The sequence below is a fragment of the Octopus sinensis genome, linkage group LG10, assembly GCF_006345805.1.
Source record: "Octopus sinensis linkage group LG10, ASM634580v1, whole genome shotgun sequence".
Taxonomy (NCBI): domain Eukaryota; kingdom Metazoa; phylum Mollusca; class Cephalopoda; order Octopoda; family Octopodidae; genus Octopus; species Octopus sinensis.
The window spans coordinates 209,251-226,797 of NC_043006.1; the positions used below are offsets into that span (position 1 = coordinate 209,251).

The 17,547-nt window shown below is 35.9% G+C and overlaps 1 protein-coding gene across 2 annotated transcripts in view; it reads right to left on the bottom strand.

Annotated features, from left to right (window-relative positions):
* Positions 1 to 5,558: 5,558 nt before the first annotated feature.
* LOC115216446 (probable D-lactate dehydrogenase, mitochondrial) overlaps positions 5,559 to 17,547 on the bottom strand; it is an 80,173-nt gene continuing 68,184 nt past the window's right edge. For both annotated transcript variants that reach the window (XM_029785787.2, XM_029785786.2), the window contains exon 13: positions 5,559 to 5,804. In XM_029785787.2, the coding sequence (XP_029641647.1) occupies positions 5,630 to 5,804 (175 nt within the window). In that variant the 3' untranslated portion in view covers positions 5,559 to 5,629. The remainder of the gene's footprint in view (positions 5,805 to 17,547) is intronic.

Genomic DNA, 17,547 nt, shown 5'->3' on the forward strand with positions numbered 1-17,547 from the left:
TCAGACTCATCAGAATTTGAGTCTACAACTCAATCCAACACGGAAGTCAGGCATTAAATGATGATGGTGATGATATATATTTTTAAATGTTTTCATTTCTAAAGACGAGGTAAATGATTTGAGAAAAAGTAATCATACAACTCATTGCACATTTACAAAATATTATAAAACTGAAAAGTGAAATGAACTAGAGAAACATTAGTTGAAGAAAGTCAGAAAAAAATGTATTTAGCCACTGACTGGAACTCCACCACAGTTATGTTTTCTTCTCTTAGAAGACACTCAGTCATGCACGAGTCTCATACTCTGCCACCTGAAAGTGTTGACAATTCATGTCCCATCACTGGCATTGTAATATAGCCCTGGTAAAGACGTTTGATTATTCGGTGACCAAAGGCATAATTTACTGAGATAGGCAAGATGATTTTATGACAATGTTCTGTTAGCTTGCAGTCTTGAGATCAAGTCTACCATCATCATCATCATCATCATTATTTAATGTCCATTTTCCATGCTGGCATGGGTTGAATGGATTGACCAGAGCTGGCAAGCAGGAGAGCTACACCAGGTTCCAATTGTTTGTTTTGGTATGGTTTCTACAGCTTGATGCCCTTCCTAATGCCAACGACTTTATAGAGTGTCCTGGGTGCTTTTTACGTGGCATCAGCACAGGAGCTTTTACTTGATACCCACATGAGATCTTTTTACATAGCACCAGCACTGGGCTCTTGCAGGCCAGTTTTCTTTGGCAGAGGGATAAATTCTACAATAGAATGGCATCCTATTCAAGAGATAAATGGTTTATAACCATTTTAGTTATGCAAACTAGGATCATTTCAGCAGTGTCTGGTAACTATAGTGAATGAGAAAGAAAATAACAAAATCTAAAATAGAAAACAGAAACCATGAAATGATGAAAATGAACCTTGACAGCTTTTGAATAACTTTATAATTACTTATCAACAAAACTTAACTTTTACGATCTTCATTTCTGAGTTCATTTTTACCAAGGAAAGGAACCAAAAGTAAGATAAACAATTATACTACACCTTGGACCATAGAGTGACCCGCTGTTCTTGAGGAGACCTATTGAGTCAAGTACGTCAACACCAATATCAAAATAAAAATCAAATGTAAATTGTAGTTAAGATACTCGTGCCGGTGACATGTAAAAAGCACCGTCCGATTGTGGCAGATGCCAGCGCCGCCTGACTGGTGTCCATGTTGGTGACACATAAAAGCACCAACTGATCATGGCCATTTGCCAGCCTGCTCTGGCTCCTGTGCCGGTGGCACGTAAAAAACACCCACTACACTCACAGAGTGGTTGGCGTTAGGAAGGGCATCCAGCTGTAGAAATAGTGCCAGATCAGACTGGAGCCTGGTGCAGCCTCCATGGCTTACCAGACCCCTGTCGAACTGTCCAACCCATGCTAGCATGGAAAACGGACGTTAAATGATGATGATGATGATGATGATGTCCTTGAACATCAATGTTTATATTTGATAGTGTTAGTCCATTAGTGCCCAATTAGTTTTATTTAATTTATTACCAAAAATCTTTTTTATACAACTTCATCTGATACTAAATATATAAAAAAAAATTTATTACAATATTTGAAAGACATTCCAGTCTTGATGACTAACTAAAGATACCTCAGAAAATATACAGGTGTTGCAGAAATATGATGGGTTATCCTTCTGGTCCTAAAAGAAGGACCGTGGGCACTAATGAGTTAAGCAGAAAAGCACACCTTATAAAAACAAAATCTTTCAACTAATTAAAAGAAAAATGAACTAAGGGAAATAACTGAAGTAGGTTAATGGTATGAATTTGTTGTGTACATCATTCAGTATACCATCACTACTGCCACCACCTCTGCTGCCACCACCACAGCCACCACCACCTGGTTTTTGTGAAATATTTTAAACTCCATTTTAAATAATAATAATCATCATCATCATCGTCGTTTAACGTCCGTTCTCCATGCTAGCATGGGTTGGACGGTTCGACCGGGGTTCTGGGAAGCCAGAAGGCTGCACCAGGCTCCAGTCTAATCTGGCAATGTTTCTACAGCTGGATGCCCTTCCTAACGCCAACCACTCCGTGAGTGTAGTGGGTGCTTTTTACGTGCCACCTGCACAGGTGCCAGGCGGGGCTGGCAACGGCCACGTTCAGATTGGTGTATTTTATGTGCCACCGGCACGGAAGCCAGTCGAGGCGGTGCTGGCATCGGCCACGAGTCGGATAGTGCTTTTTACGTACCACCAGACCAGGGATCCTGGCTGGTTCAATTCGATTTCGATTTCGCTTGCCCCAACATGTCCTCACAAGCAAAGGGGGTTGGCATGGGTGCCTGTCGTACGGTCGCATTGGAGAATTTTACGTGCCACGGCCACGAGTCGGATAGTGCTTTTTACATACCACCAGACCAGGGATCCTGGCTGGTTCAATTCGATTTCGATTTCGCTTGCCCCAACATGTCTTCACAAGCAAAGGGGGTTGGCATGGGTGCCTGTCGTACGGTCGCATTGGAGCATTTTACGTGCCACGGCCACGAGTCGGATAGTGCTTTTTACGTACCACCAGGCCAGGGATCCTGGCTGGTTCAATTCGGTTTCGATTTCGATTTCGCTTGCCCCAACATGTCTTCGCAAGCATGGGGGGTTGGCATGGGTGTCTGTCGTCGGATGAGGTTCTATATCGACTTCGCTTGCCTCAACCGGTCTTTGTGTCCAAGGGAGGAAAGGCATTCATAAGTGGGCTGGGCTCACTTGTCCTGCCTGGTCTTCTCACGTACAGAATATTTCCAAAGGTCTCGGTCTCTGGTCATTTCCTCAGTGAGGCCTAAAGTTCGAAGGTCGTGCTTCACCACCTCGTCCCAGGTTTTCCTGGGTCTACCTCTTCCACGGGTTCCCTCAACTGCTAGGGATTGGCACTTTCTCACACACCTATCTTCATCCATTCTCGCCACATGACCATACCAGCGCAATCGTCTCTCTTGCACACCACAACTGATGCTTCTTAGGTACAACATTTCTCTCAAGGTGCTAACGCTCTGTCGAGTATGTACACTGACATTACACATCCATCGGAGCATACTGGCTTCATTCCTCACGAGCTTACGCATGTCCTCAGCAGTCACGGCCCATGTTTCGCTGCCATGTAGCATGGCTGTTCGTACACACGCATCATACAGTCTGCCTTTTACTCTGAGCAAGAGGCCTTTAGTCACCAGCAGAGGTAAGAGCTCCCTAAACTTTGCCCAGGCTATTCTTATTCTAGCAGTTACACTTTCAGCGCACCCACCCCCACTACTGACTTGGTCACCTAGATAACGGAAGCTATCAACTACTTCTAGTTTTTCCCCCTGGAAAGTGACGGAAGTTGTTTTCTGCAGATTTTCGGAGGTTAATGCTCCCGAGCATCTGCCACATACAAAAACTATCTTCCCAGTTAGCCTACCTTTGACATTGCTGCACCTCTTATGTGTCCATAGCTTACACTGGGTACATCTTATAGAGTTTCTACCTACACCTTTTCTACAGATCGAGCAGGGCCATCTTCCTGAAGATATTTGTGGATTGTCTACCTTTCTACTTATTAGTACTTTGGTTTTAGCTAGGTTGACTCTAAGGCCCCTTGATTCTAAACCCTCCTTCCACACCTGGAACTTCTCCTCCAGTTCTGATAGTGACTCAGCAATAAGAGCAATAAGAGCAATAATAATAATAATAATAATAATAATAATAATAATAATAATGAAATTATTGTATACAGAGCTCAGGTGCACCACAACTTGTCAAAAGTGTGTATAAAGCCTATGCAGTAATGTACAAATGTCTGGAAAGCGCACAGTGCATGAGTCAGATACATGCTTGTGTGTGTATGGAGGGGAGAAAATCAGGTGTAGTGTTGGCGAATCTCAGGAAGCATGGAAGTTTTGAAGGATGCAGTGCTCCAACAACTAACAACTGATACCGGCAGTTTGTTCCATGCTTCAGCAACTCTCAGCGTGAAAAAATGTTTCCGAAAGTCATGGGAGCTGTGCTGTTTTCTGACTTTGTAAATATGTCCACAGGTGTTAGACGGGTGGAGTTTGAAAGGTGCTCAGAGTTATTGTTTGTAAGATGGTTAATAATTTTTCGTTCCGATATCTAAGTTGCTGACTACTTCAGTTGTCCAGTCTAATAACAATAATGAAATTATTGTATACAGTGCTCAGGTGCACCACAACTTGTCAGAAAGTGCATATAAAGTACATGCAGTAATGTACAAATGTCTGGGAAGTGAACAGTGTATGAGTCAGATACATGCTTGTGTGTGTATGGAGGGGAGAAAATCAGGTGTAGTGTTGGCGAATCTCAGGAAGCATGGAAGTTTTGAAGGATGCAGTACTCCGACAACTAACAACTGATGCCGGCAGTTTGTTCCATTTCATTATTTAAAACATTTATCACTGAACAAATTGAAAAGTAAAAAAAATAATGATTTCACATGAAATTCTCCACTTAATTGAAGGGAACAATGTTTTTAGTTAGTTTAACAGGGAGTTAAATGGATGACACAATATGGGTATTTTGTTCCTGGCTAAGGCAGTGAGCTGGGAGAATCATTAGCAGACCAGGTGAAATGCTTAGCAGCATTTTGTCCATTTCTGAGTTCAAATTCCATCAAGGTTGACTTTGCCTCTCATTTTTTTGGGAGGTTGATAAAATAAGTACCAGTTGAAGACTGGGGTCGATGTAAACAACTTACCCCAACCCCAGAAATTGCTGGCTTTGTGTCGAAATTTGAAACCAACATTTTATGCACGACTTATTGCTCATTGTTTCTGAACAGTATTTCAGTATTTTGAAAAAAAAAAAAAAAGATATCAATTTATATTTTTAAAAAATTATGAGAAATCTGAGGTATATCTACAACTATTTGAAAACAAATGGCACAAGGCTACAGATTAGAATTTAGAAAATAGTCATTTAAATCCATTCCAGGGCTTAACTGATAATTATTTTATCAACCTCAGAAGGATGAAAAATAAACTGACTTTAACAGAATTTGAACTCAAAACATACCATACATCTTTGTCAAAATCAAATCCAAGTTAATAATGGTTGTATTTTTGTAAAAATAATTTATTAAATTTTAAATTAATTAATTTCTTTTTTTTTTCTTGTTTTTGGTGAAGTAAAAAAACATTTTTTTTTTCACGATTATTACAATAACAATGTTTTTAAAGCTGAAAAAAATCCAGAATATGAAATTAATAAAACTTCATATCAGCACTTATCTTTCAAAAATGGATACGGATTGCTATATTTTGTTTAATTAAAATCATATGTATTCAAATTTCCTAGCTAGAAATCACTGTGTATATAATTTTATACATTGTGTATGTGACAACATTGGGTGTAAGTGTGTGTGTGTGTGTGTGTGGGTACACATAGCTATAACTAGTTGACTGTGCATTAATAATTAATTAAAACACAATTCCTTAGAATATAATATTAAATAATAACATTCAACAATCTCCTAATTATAATGTCCCAGCAAACTGGTAGTTAACAAAGTGTAACTTCAGGAATAAATATAAAAAAACCTTTGGGTTTTTTTCCAGACATAAACTATTTAAGATGGAAACAACACTTTTGAAGGATTCAAGATGTTGTTGGGATCTAATGCTTTTTTCATTTCCTTCATCACCTGAATGGTGTTCTCATCAAGTTCTTGAGTCAATAACTTCCGTTTACCAAGACCAATTCCATGCTCTCCAGTGCATGTGCCATTGAGTTCCAAAGCTCTCCTAGGAAACAATAAAATAACATCACAAAATAATTTTGGTTATGCTTAACACAATTGCATTTTAACATAATAATATTCATATATAGCATCACAACCCATGCCAGCATGGAAAGCAGATGTTAAACGACGATGATGATGATGAGCACAACAACATTCCATTGTGATGCCATACACACAAACACAGTATCTTAGCATTTCACTATGACACCACACACACACACATACACACATACACACACACAAACTTTTTTTTTTTAATTTTCAGAAACTTTTTACAAATTCATGTTTTACACAAGGGAATACTCTTACTCTTTACTTGTTTCAGTCATTTGACTGTGGCCATGCTGGAGCACCACCTTCAGTTGAGCAAGTCGACCCCAGGATTTATTCTTTGTAAGCCTAGTACATATTCTATCGGTCTCTTTTGCCGAACCACTAAGTTACGGGGACATACACACACTAGCATCAGTTGTCAAGTGATGTTGGGGGGACAAACACAGACACACTAACATATACATACACACACATACATACATATATATATACATATAGGACGGGCTTCTTTCAGTTTCCGTCTACCAAATCCACTCACAAGGCTTTGGTCGGCCTGAGGCTATAGTAGAAGACACTTGCCCAAAGTGCCATGCAGTGGGACTGAACCCAGAACCATGTGGTTGATAAGTAAGCTACTTACCACACAGCCACTCCAATGCCTACTATGGAAAAATGTTTTTGAAATTTTCTTTTAAAAAATCAGTTTAAAATACGGAGTCTGAATTTTTGGTTTAAATTCCAACAATAGACCATTATATGTGTTCAAGAGCAGAAAGATATTCAAAAACCACCAATAATTGAGTGACAAACAAACAAGGATGGTATGAGGTGGTTGTGAGATGTGCTAAAAATCACCCTTCTTTCCATAATTGTATTAATTCCCATGTGTAGAACACAAATTCACAAAACTTAACTGAAAATTCAAAAAAATTAAAAAAAGCTATGAGGCAGGTTACATGGAGCGAATAAAGCAGAATTTCACCCACACAGTACCTTAACATAGTACCATCTTACCATATACACAAACATATTGTCCACACATTACCTTAACATTGTACCATAGTACCATATACACAAACATTTTGTCCACACAGTAACTTAACATTGTACCATAGTACCATACACACAAACATTTTGTCCACACAGTACCTTAACATTGTACTATGGTACCATATACACAAACATTTTGTCCATACAGTACCTTAACATTGTACTATGGTACCATATACACAAACATTTTGTCCATACAGTACCTTAACATTGTACTATGGTACCATATACACAAACATTTTGTCCATACAGTACCTTAACATTGTACTATGGCACCATATACACAAACATTTTGTCCGCACAGTACCTTACCATAGTACCATATACACAAACATTTTGCCAACGCAGTACATTAACATTGTACAATAGTACCATATTCACAAACATTTTGTCCATACAATACCTTAACATTGTACTATGGTACCATATACACAAACATTTTGTCCATACGGTACCTTAACATTGTACTATGGCACCATATGCACAAAAATTTTGTCCACACAGTACCTTAACATTATACCATAGTACCATATACACAAACATTTTGTCCATATGGTACCTTAACATTGTACTATGGTACCATATACACAAACATTTTGTCCATACGGTACCTTAACATTGTACTATGGTACCATATACACAAACATTTTGTCCACACAGTACCTTAACATTATACCATAGTACCATATGCACAAACATTTTGTCCATACAGTACCTTAACATTATACCATAATACCATATACACAAACATTTAGCCCACACAGTACCTTAACATTATACCATAGTACCATATACACAAACATTTTGTCCATATGGTACCTTAACATTGTACTATGGTACCATATACACAAACATTTTGTCCATACGGTACCTTAACATTGTACTATGGTACAATATACAAAAACATTTTGTCCACACAGTACCTTAACATTGTACCATAGTACCATATACACAAACATTTTGCCCACACAGTACCTTAACATTGTACTGTGGTACCATATACACAAATATTTTGTCCATACAGTACCTTAACATTGTACTATGGTACCATATACACAAACATTTTGTCCACACAGTACCTTAACATTGTACCATAGTACCATATACACAAACATTTTGCCCACACAGTACATTAACATTATACCATAGTACCATATACACAAACATTTTGTCCATATGGTACCTTAACATTGTACTATGGTACCATATACACAAACATTTTGTCCATACGGTACCTTAACATTGTACTATGGTACCATATACACAAACATTTTGTCCATACAGTACCTTAACATTGTACTATGGTACCATATACACAAACATTTTGTCCACACAGTACCTTAACATTGTATTATGGTATCAAATACACAAATATTTTGTCCATATGGTACCTTAACATTGTACCATAGTACCATATACACAAACATTTTATCCATACAGTACCTTAACATTGTACCATAGTACCATATACACAAATATTTTGTCCATACAGTACCTTAACATTGTACCATGGTACCATATACACAAACATTTTGTCCATACAGTACCTTAACATTGTACCATAGTACATTATACACAAACATTTTGTCCACACAGTACCTTGACATTGTACTATGGTACCATATACACAAACGTTTCGCCCATACAGTACCTTAACATTGTACTATGGTACCATATACACAAACATTTTGTCCATACAGTACCTTAACATTGTACCATAGACCCATATACACAAACATTTTGTCCACACAGTACCTTACCATGGTACCATGTACACAAACATTTTGTCAATACGGTACCTTAACATTGTACTATGGTACCATATACACAAGTATTTTGTCCAACCAGTACTTTAACATTGTACTATGGTACCATATACACAAACATTTTGTCCACACAGTACCTTACCATAGAACCATATACGCAAACATTTTGCCCACACAGTACATTAACATTGTACGATGGTACAATATACACAAACATTTTATCCATACAGTACCTTAACATCGTACTATGGTACCATATACACAAACATTTTCACCACACCGTACCTTACCATTGTACCAGAGTACCATATACACAAACATTTTGCCCACACAGTACCTTAACATTATACCATAATACCATATACACAACATTTTGTCCATATGGTACCTTAACATTGTACTATGGTACAAATACACAAACATTTTGTCCATACGGTATCTTAACATTGTACTATGGTATCATATACACATACATTTTGTCCATACGGTACCTTAACATTGTACCATGGTACCATATACACAAACATTTTGTCCATACGGTACCTTAACATTGTACCATAGTACCATATACACAAACATTTTGTCCACACAGTACCTTAACATTGTACTATGGTACAAATTACACAAACATTTTGTCCATACAGTACCTTAACATTGTATTATGGTACCATATACACAAACATTTTGTCCACACAGTACCTTAACATTGTACCATAGTACCATATACACAAACATTTTGCCCACACAGTACCTTATCATTGTACCATAGTACCATATACACAAAATTTTATCCATACAGTACCTTAACATTGTACCATAGTACCATATACACAAACATTTTGTCCATACAGTACCTTAAAATTGTACCATGGTACCATATACAAACATTTTGTCCATACAGTACCTTAACATTGTACCATAGTACCATATCCACAAAAATTTTGTCCACACAGTACCTTAACATTGTACTATGGTACCATATACACAAACATTTTCTCCATACAGTACCTTAACATTGTACTATGGTACAAATTACACAAACATTTTGTCCATACAGTACCTTAACATTGTATTATGGTACCATATACACGAACATTTTGTCCACACAGTACCTTAACATTGTACCATAGTACCATATACACAAACATTTTGCCACACAGTACCTTATCATTGTACCATAGTACCATATACACAACATTTTATCCATACAGTACCTTAACATTGTACCATAGTACCATATACACAAACATTTTGTCCACAAAGTACCTTAACATTGTACATGGTACCATATACAAACATTTTGTTCATACAGTACCTTAACATTGTACTATGGTACCATATACACAAACATTTTGTCCACACAGTACCTTAACATTGTACTTATGGTACTATATACACAAACATTTTGTCCATACAGTAATTAACATTGTACTATGGTACCATATACACAAATATTTTGTCCATATGGTACCTTAACATTGTACTATGGTACCATATACACAAACATTTTGTCCATACGGTACCTTAACATTGTACTATGGTACCATATACACAACATTTTATCCATACAGTACCTTACATTGTACTATGGTACCATATACACAAACATTTTGTCCACACAGTACCTTAACATTGTATTATGGTATCAAATACACAAATATTTTGTCCATATGGTACCTTAACATTGTACCATAGTACCATATACACAAACATTTTGTCCATACAGTACCTTAACATTGTACCATAGTACCATATACACAAATATTTTGTCCATACAGTACCTTAACATTGTACCATGGTACCATATACACAAACATTTTGTCCATACAGTACCTAACATTGTACCATAGTACATTATACACAAACATTTTGTCCACACAGTACCTTGACATTGTACTATGGTACCATATACACAAACGTTTCGCCCATACAGTACCTTAACATTGTACTATGGTACCATATACACAAACATTTTGTCCATACAGTACCTTAACATTGTACCATAGACCCATATACACAACATTTTGTCCACACAGTACCTTACCATGGTACCATGTACACAAACATTTTGTCAATACGGTACCTTAACATTGTACTATGGTACCATATACACAAGTATTTTGTCCAACCAGTACTTTAACATTGTACTATGGTACCATATACACAAACATTTTGTCCACACAGTACCTTACCATAGAACCATATACGCAAACATTTTGCCCACACAGTACATTAACATTGTACGATGGTACAATATACACAAACATTTTATCCATACAGTACCTTAACATCGTACTATGGTACCATATACACAAACATTTTCACCACACCGTACCTTACCATTGTACCAGAGTACCATATACACAAACATTTTGCCCACACAGTACCTTAACATTATACCATAATACCATATACACAAACATTTTGTCCATATGGTACCTTAACATTGTACTATGGTACCATATACACAAACATTTTGTCCATACGGTATCTTAACATTGTACTATGGTATCATATACACATACATTTTGTCCATACGGTACCTTAACATTGTACCATGGTACCATATACACAAACATTTTGTCCATACGGTACCTTAACATTGTACCATAGTACCATATACACAAACATTTTGTCCACACAGTACCTTAACATTGTACTATGGTACAAATTACACAAACATTTTGTCCATACAGTACCTTAACATTGTATTATGGTACCATATACACGAACATTTTGTCCACACAGTACCTTAACATTGTACCATAGTACCATATACACAAACATTTTGCCCACACAGTACCTTATCATTGTACCATAGTACCATATACACAAACATTTTATCCATACAGTACCTTAACATTGTACCATAGTACCATATACACAAACATTTTGTCCATACAGTACCTTAAAATTGTACCATGGTACCATATACAAACATTTTGTCCATACAGTACCTTAACATTGTACCATAGTACCATATCCACAAAAATTTTGTCCACACAGTACCTTAACATTGTACTATGGTACCATATACACAAACATTTTCTCCATACAGTACCTTAACATTGTACTATGGTACAAATTACACAAACATTTTGTCCATACAGTACCTTAACATTGTATTATGGTACCATATACACGAACATTTTGTCCACACAGTACCTTAACATTGTACCATAGTACCATATACACAAACATTTTGCCCACACAGTACCTTATCATTGTACCATAGTACCATATACACAAACATTTTATCCATACAGTACCTTAACATTGTACCATAGTACCATATACACAAACATTTTGTCCACAAAGTACCTTAACATTGTACATTGGTACCATATACAAACATTTTGTTCATACAGTACCTTAACATTGTACTATGGTACCATATACACAAACATTTTGTCCACACAGTACCTTAACATTGTACTTATGGTACTATATACACAAACATTTTGTCCATACAGTAATTAACATTGTACTATGGTACCATATACACAAATATTTTGTCCATACGGTACCTTAACATTGTACTATGGTACCATATACACAAATATTTTGCCCACACATTACCTTACCATAGCACCATATACACAAACATTTTGCTCACACAGTACCTTCACATTGTACTAAGGTACCATACACACAAAAATTTTATCCATATAGTACCTTAACATTGTACTATGGAACCATATATGCAAACATTTTCTCCACACCGTACCTTAACATTGTACCTTAGTACCATATACACAAACATTTTGCCCACAGTACCTTAACATTATACCATGGTACCATATACACAAACATTTTGTCCATACAGTACCTTAACATTGTACTACGGTACCATATACACAAACATTTTGTCCACACAGTACCTTAACATTGTACTTATGGTACTATATACACAAACATTTTGTCCATACAGTACCTTAACATTGTACTATGGTACCATATACACAAATATTTTGTCCACACAGTACCTTACCATAGCACCATATACACAAACATTTTGCTCACACAGTACCTTCACGTTGTACTATGGTACCATACACACAAAAATTTTATCTAGACAGTACCTTAACATTGTACTATGGTACCATATATGCAAACATTTTCTCCACACCGTACCTTAACATTGTACCTTAGTACCATATACACAACATTTTGCCCACAGTACCTTAACATTGTACCTTAGAACCATATACACAAAAATTTTGCCCACACAGTACGTTAACATTATACCATAAGACCATATACACAAACATTTTGTCCATACAGTACCTTAACATTGTACTATGGTACCATATACACAAACATTTTGTCCACACAGTACCTTAACATTGTACTTATGGTACTATATACACAAACATTTTGTCCATACAGTACCTTAACATTGTACTATGGTACCATATACACAAATGTTTTGTCCATACGGTACCTTAACATTGTACTATGGTACCATATACACAAATATTTTGTCCACACAGTACCTTACCATAGCACCATATACACAAACATTTTGCTCACATAGTACCTTCACATTGTACTATGGTACCACACACACAAAAATTTTATCCATACAGTACCTTAACATTGTACTATGGTACCATATATGCAAACATTTTCTCCACACCGTACCTTAACATTGTACCTTAGTTCCATATACACAAACATTTTGCCCACACAGTACCTTAACATTATACCATAAGACCATATACACAAACATTTTGTCCAAATGGTACCTTAACATTGTACTATGGTACCATGTACACAAACATTTTGTCCATACGGTACCTTAACATTGTACTATGGTATCATATACACATACATTTAGTCAATACAGCACATTAACATCGTACCATGGTACCATATACACAAACATTTTGTCCATACGGTACCTTAACATAGTACCATATACACAAACATTTTGTCCACACAGTACCTTAACATTGTACTATGATACACATTACACAAACATTTTGTCCATACAGTACCTTAAAATTGTACCATGGTACCATATACAAACATTTTGTCCATACAGTACCTTAACATTGTACCATGGTACCATATACAGAAACATTTTGTCCACACATTACCTTAACATTGTACTATGGTACCATATACACAAACATTTACTCTATAGAGTACCTTAACATTGTACTATGGTACCATATACACAAACATTTTGTCCAAACAGTACCTAAACATAGTACCATATACACAAATATTTTGTCCACACAGTACCTTTACAGTGTATCTTGGTACCATATACACAAACATTTTGTCCAAACAGTACCTTAACATAGTACCATATGAACAAACATTTTGTCCACACAGTACCTTAACATTGTACTATGGTACCATATACACAAACATTTTGTCCAAACAGTACCTTAACATAGTACCATATACACAAACATTTTGTTCACACAGTACCTTAACATTGTACCTTGGTACCATATACACAAACATTTTGTTCATACAGTACCTTAACATTGTACCATAGTACCATTTAAACAAACATTTTGTCCACACAGTACCTAAAAATTGTACTATGGTACCATATACACAAACATTTTGTCCACACAGTACCTTAACATTGTACTTGTGGTACTATATACACAAACATTTTGTGCATACAGTACCTTAACATTGTACTATGGTACCATATACACAAATATTTTGTCCATACGGTACCTTAACATTGTACTATGGTACCATATACACAAATATTTTGTCCACACAGTACCTTAACATTGTACTTTGGTACCATATACACAAACATTTTGTCCATACGGTACCTTAACATTGTACTATGGTACCATATATACACAAATATTTTGCCCACACAGTACCTTAACATTGTACTATAGTACCATATACACAAACATTTTGTCCATACGGTACCTTAACATTGTACGATGGTACCATATACACAAACATTTTGTCCACACAGTAGCTTACCATAGCACCATATACACAAACATTTTGCCCACACAGTACCTTAACATTGTACTATGGTACCATATATGCAAACATTTTCTCCACACCGTACCTTAACATTGTACCTTAGTTCCATATACACAAACATTTTGCCCCCAACAGTACCTTAACATTATACCATAAGACCATATACACAAACATTTTGTCCATATGGTACCTTAACATTGTACTATGGTACCATATACACAAACATTTTCTCCATACGGTACCTATACATTGTACTATGGTATCATATACACATACATTTAGTCAATACAGCACATTAACATCGTACCATGGTACCATATACACAAACATTTTCTCCACACCGTACCTTAACATAGTACCATATACACAAACATTTTGCCCACACAGTACCTTAACATTATACCATAATACCATATACACAAACATTTTGTCCATATGGTACTTTAACATTGTACTATGGTACCATATACACAAACATTTTGTCCATACGGTACCTTAACATTGTACTATGGTATCATATACACATACACTTTGTCCATACAGCACATTCACATCGTACCATGGTACCATATACTCAAACATTTTGTCCATACGGTACCTTAACATAGTACCATAGTACCATATACACAAACATTTTCTCCACACTGTACCTTAACATTGTACTATGGTACACATTACACAAACATTTTGTCCATACAGTACCGTAAAATTGTACCATGGTACCATATACAAACATTTTGTCCATACAGTACCTTAACATTGTACCATAGTACCATATACACAAACATTTTGTCCACACAGTACCTTAACATTGTACTATGGTACCATATACACAAACATTTTGTCCATACAGTACCTTAACACTGTACTATGGTACCATATACACAAACATTTTGTCCAAACAGTACCTAAACATAGTACCGTATACACAAACATTTTGTCTACACAGTACCTTAACATTGTACCTTGGTACCATATACACAAACATTTTGTCCATACAGTACATTAACATTGTACCATAGTACCATATGAACAAACATTTTGTCCACACAGTACCTTAACGTTGTACTATGGTACCATATACACAAACATTTTGTCCACACAGTACCTTAACATTGTAATTATGGTACTATATACACAAACATTTTGTCCATACAGTACCTTAACATAGTACGATAGTCCCATATACACAACCATTTTGTCCACACAGTACCTTAACATTGTACCATGGTACCATATACACAAATATTTTGTCCACACAGTACCTTAACATTGTACTTTGGTACCATATACACAAACATTTTGTCCATACGGTACCTTAACATTGTACTATGGTACCATATACACAAATATTTTGTCCATACAGTACATTAACATTGTACTATGGTACCATATACAAAGAAATTTTGTCCATACAGTACCTTAACATTGTACCATGGTACCATATACACAAAAATTTTGTCCATACGTTACCTTAACATTGTACTATGGTACCATATACACAAATATTTTGTCCACACAGTACCTTAACATTGTACTTTGGTACCATATACAGAAACATTTTGTCCATAAGGTACCTTAACATTGTACTATGGTACCATATACACAAACATTTTGTCTGCACAGTACCTTAACATTGTACCATAGTACCATATACACAAACATTTTGCCCACACAGTACCTTAACATTGTACCATAGTACCATATTCACAACCATTTTGTCCATACAGTACCTAAACATTGTACCATGGTACCATATACACAAACATTTTGTCCATACAGTACCTTGACATAGTACCATATACAAAAACATTTTGTCCACACAGTACCTTAACATTGTACTATGGTACCATATAAACAAACATTTTGTCCATACCGTACCTTAACATTGTACTATAGTATCATATACACAAACATTTTGTCCATATGGTACCTTAACATTATACGATGTTACCATATACACAAATATTTTGTCCATACAGTACCTTAACATAGTACCATATACACAAACATTTTGTCCACACAGTACCTTAACATTGTACTATGGAACCATATACACAAACATTTTGTCCACACAGTACCTTAACATTGTAGCATGGTACCATATACACAAACATTTTGTCCATTCGGAACCTTAACATTGCATCATAGTACCATATACACAAACATTTTGTCCATACAGTACCTTAACAGTGTACCATGGTACCATATACACAAACATTTTTTTCCATACAGTACCTTAACATTGTACCATAGTACCATATACACAAACATTTGCTTCATACAGTACCTTAACATTGTACCGTAGTACCATTTAAACAAACATTTTGTCCACACAGTACCTTAAAATTGTACTATGGTACCATATACACAAACATTTTCTCCACACAGTACCTTAACATTGTACTTGTGGTACTATATACACAAACATTTTGTGCATACAGTACCTTAACATTGTACTATGGTACCATATACACAAACATTTTGTCCATACAGTACCTTAACATTGTACTTATGGTACCATATACACAAACATTTTGTCTATACGGGACCTCAACATTGTACCATGGTACCATATACACAAATATTTTGTCAACACAGTACCTTAACATTGTACTTTGGTACCATGTACACAAACATTTTGTCCATACGGTACCTTAACATTGTACTATGGTACCATATACACAAAGATTTTGCCCACACAGTACCTTAACATTGTTCTATGGTACCATATACACAAACATTTTGTCCATACGGTACCTTAACATTGTACTATGGTACCATATACACAAATATTTTGTCCATACAGTACATTAACATTGTACTATGGTACCATATACACAAACATTTTGTCCATACAGTACCTTAACGTTGTACTATGGTATCATATACACAAAC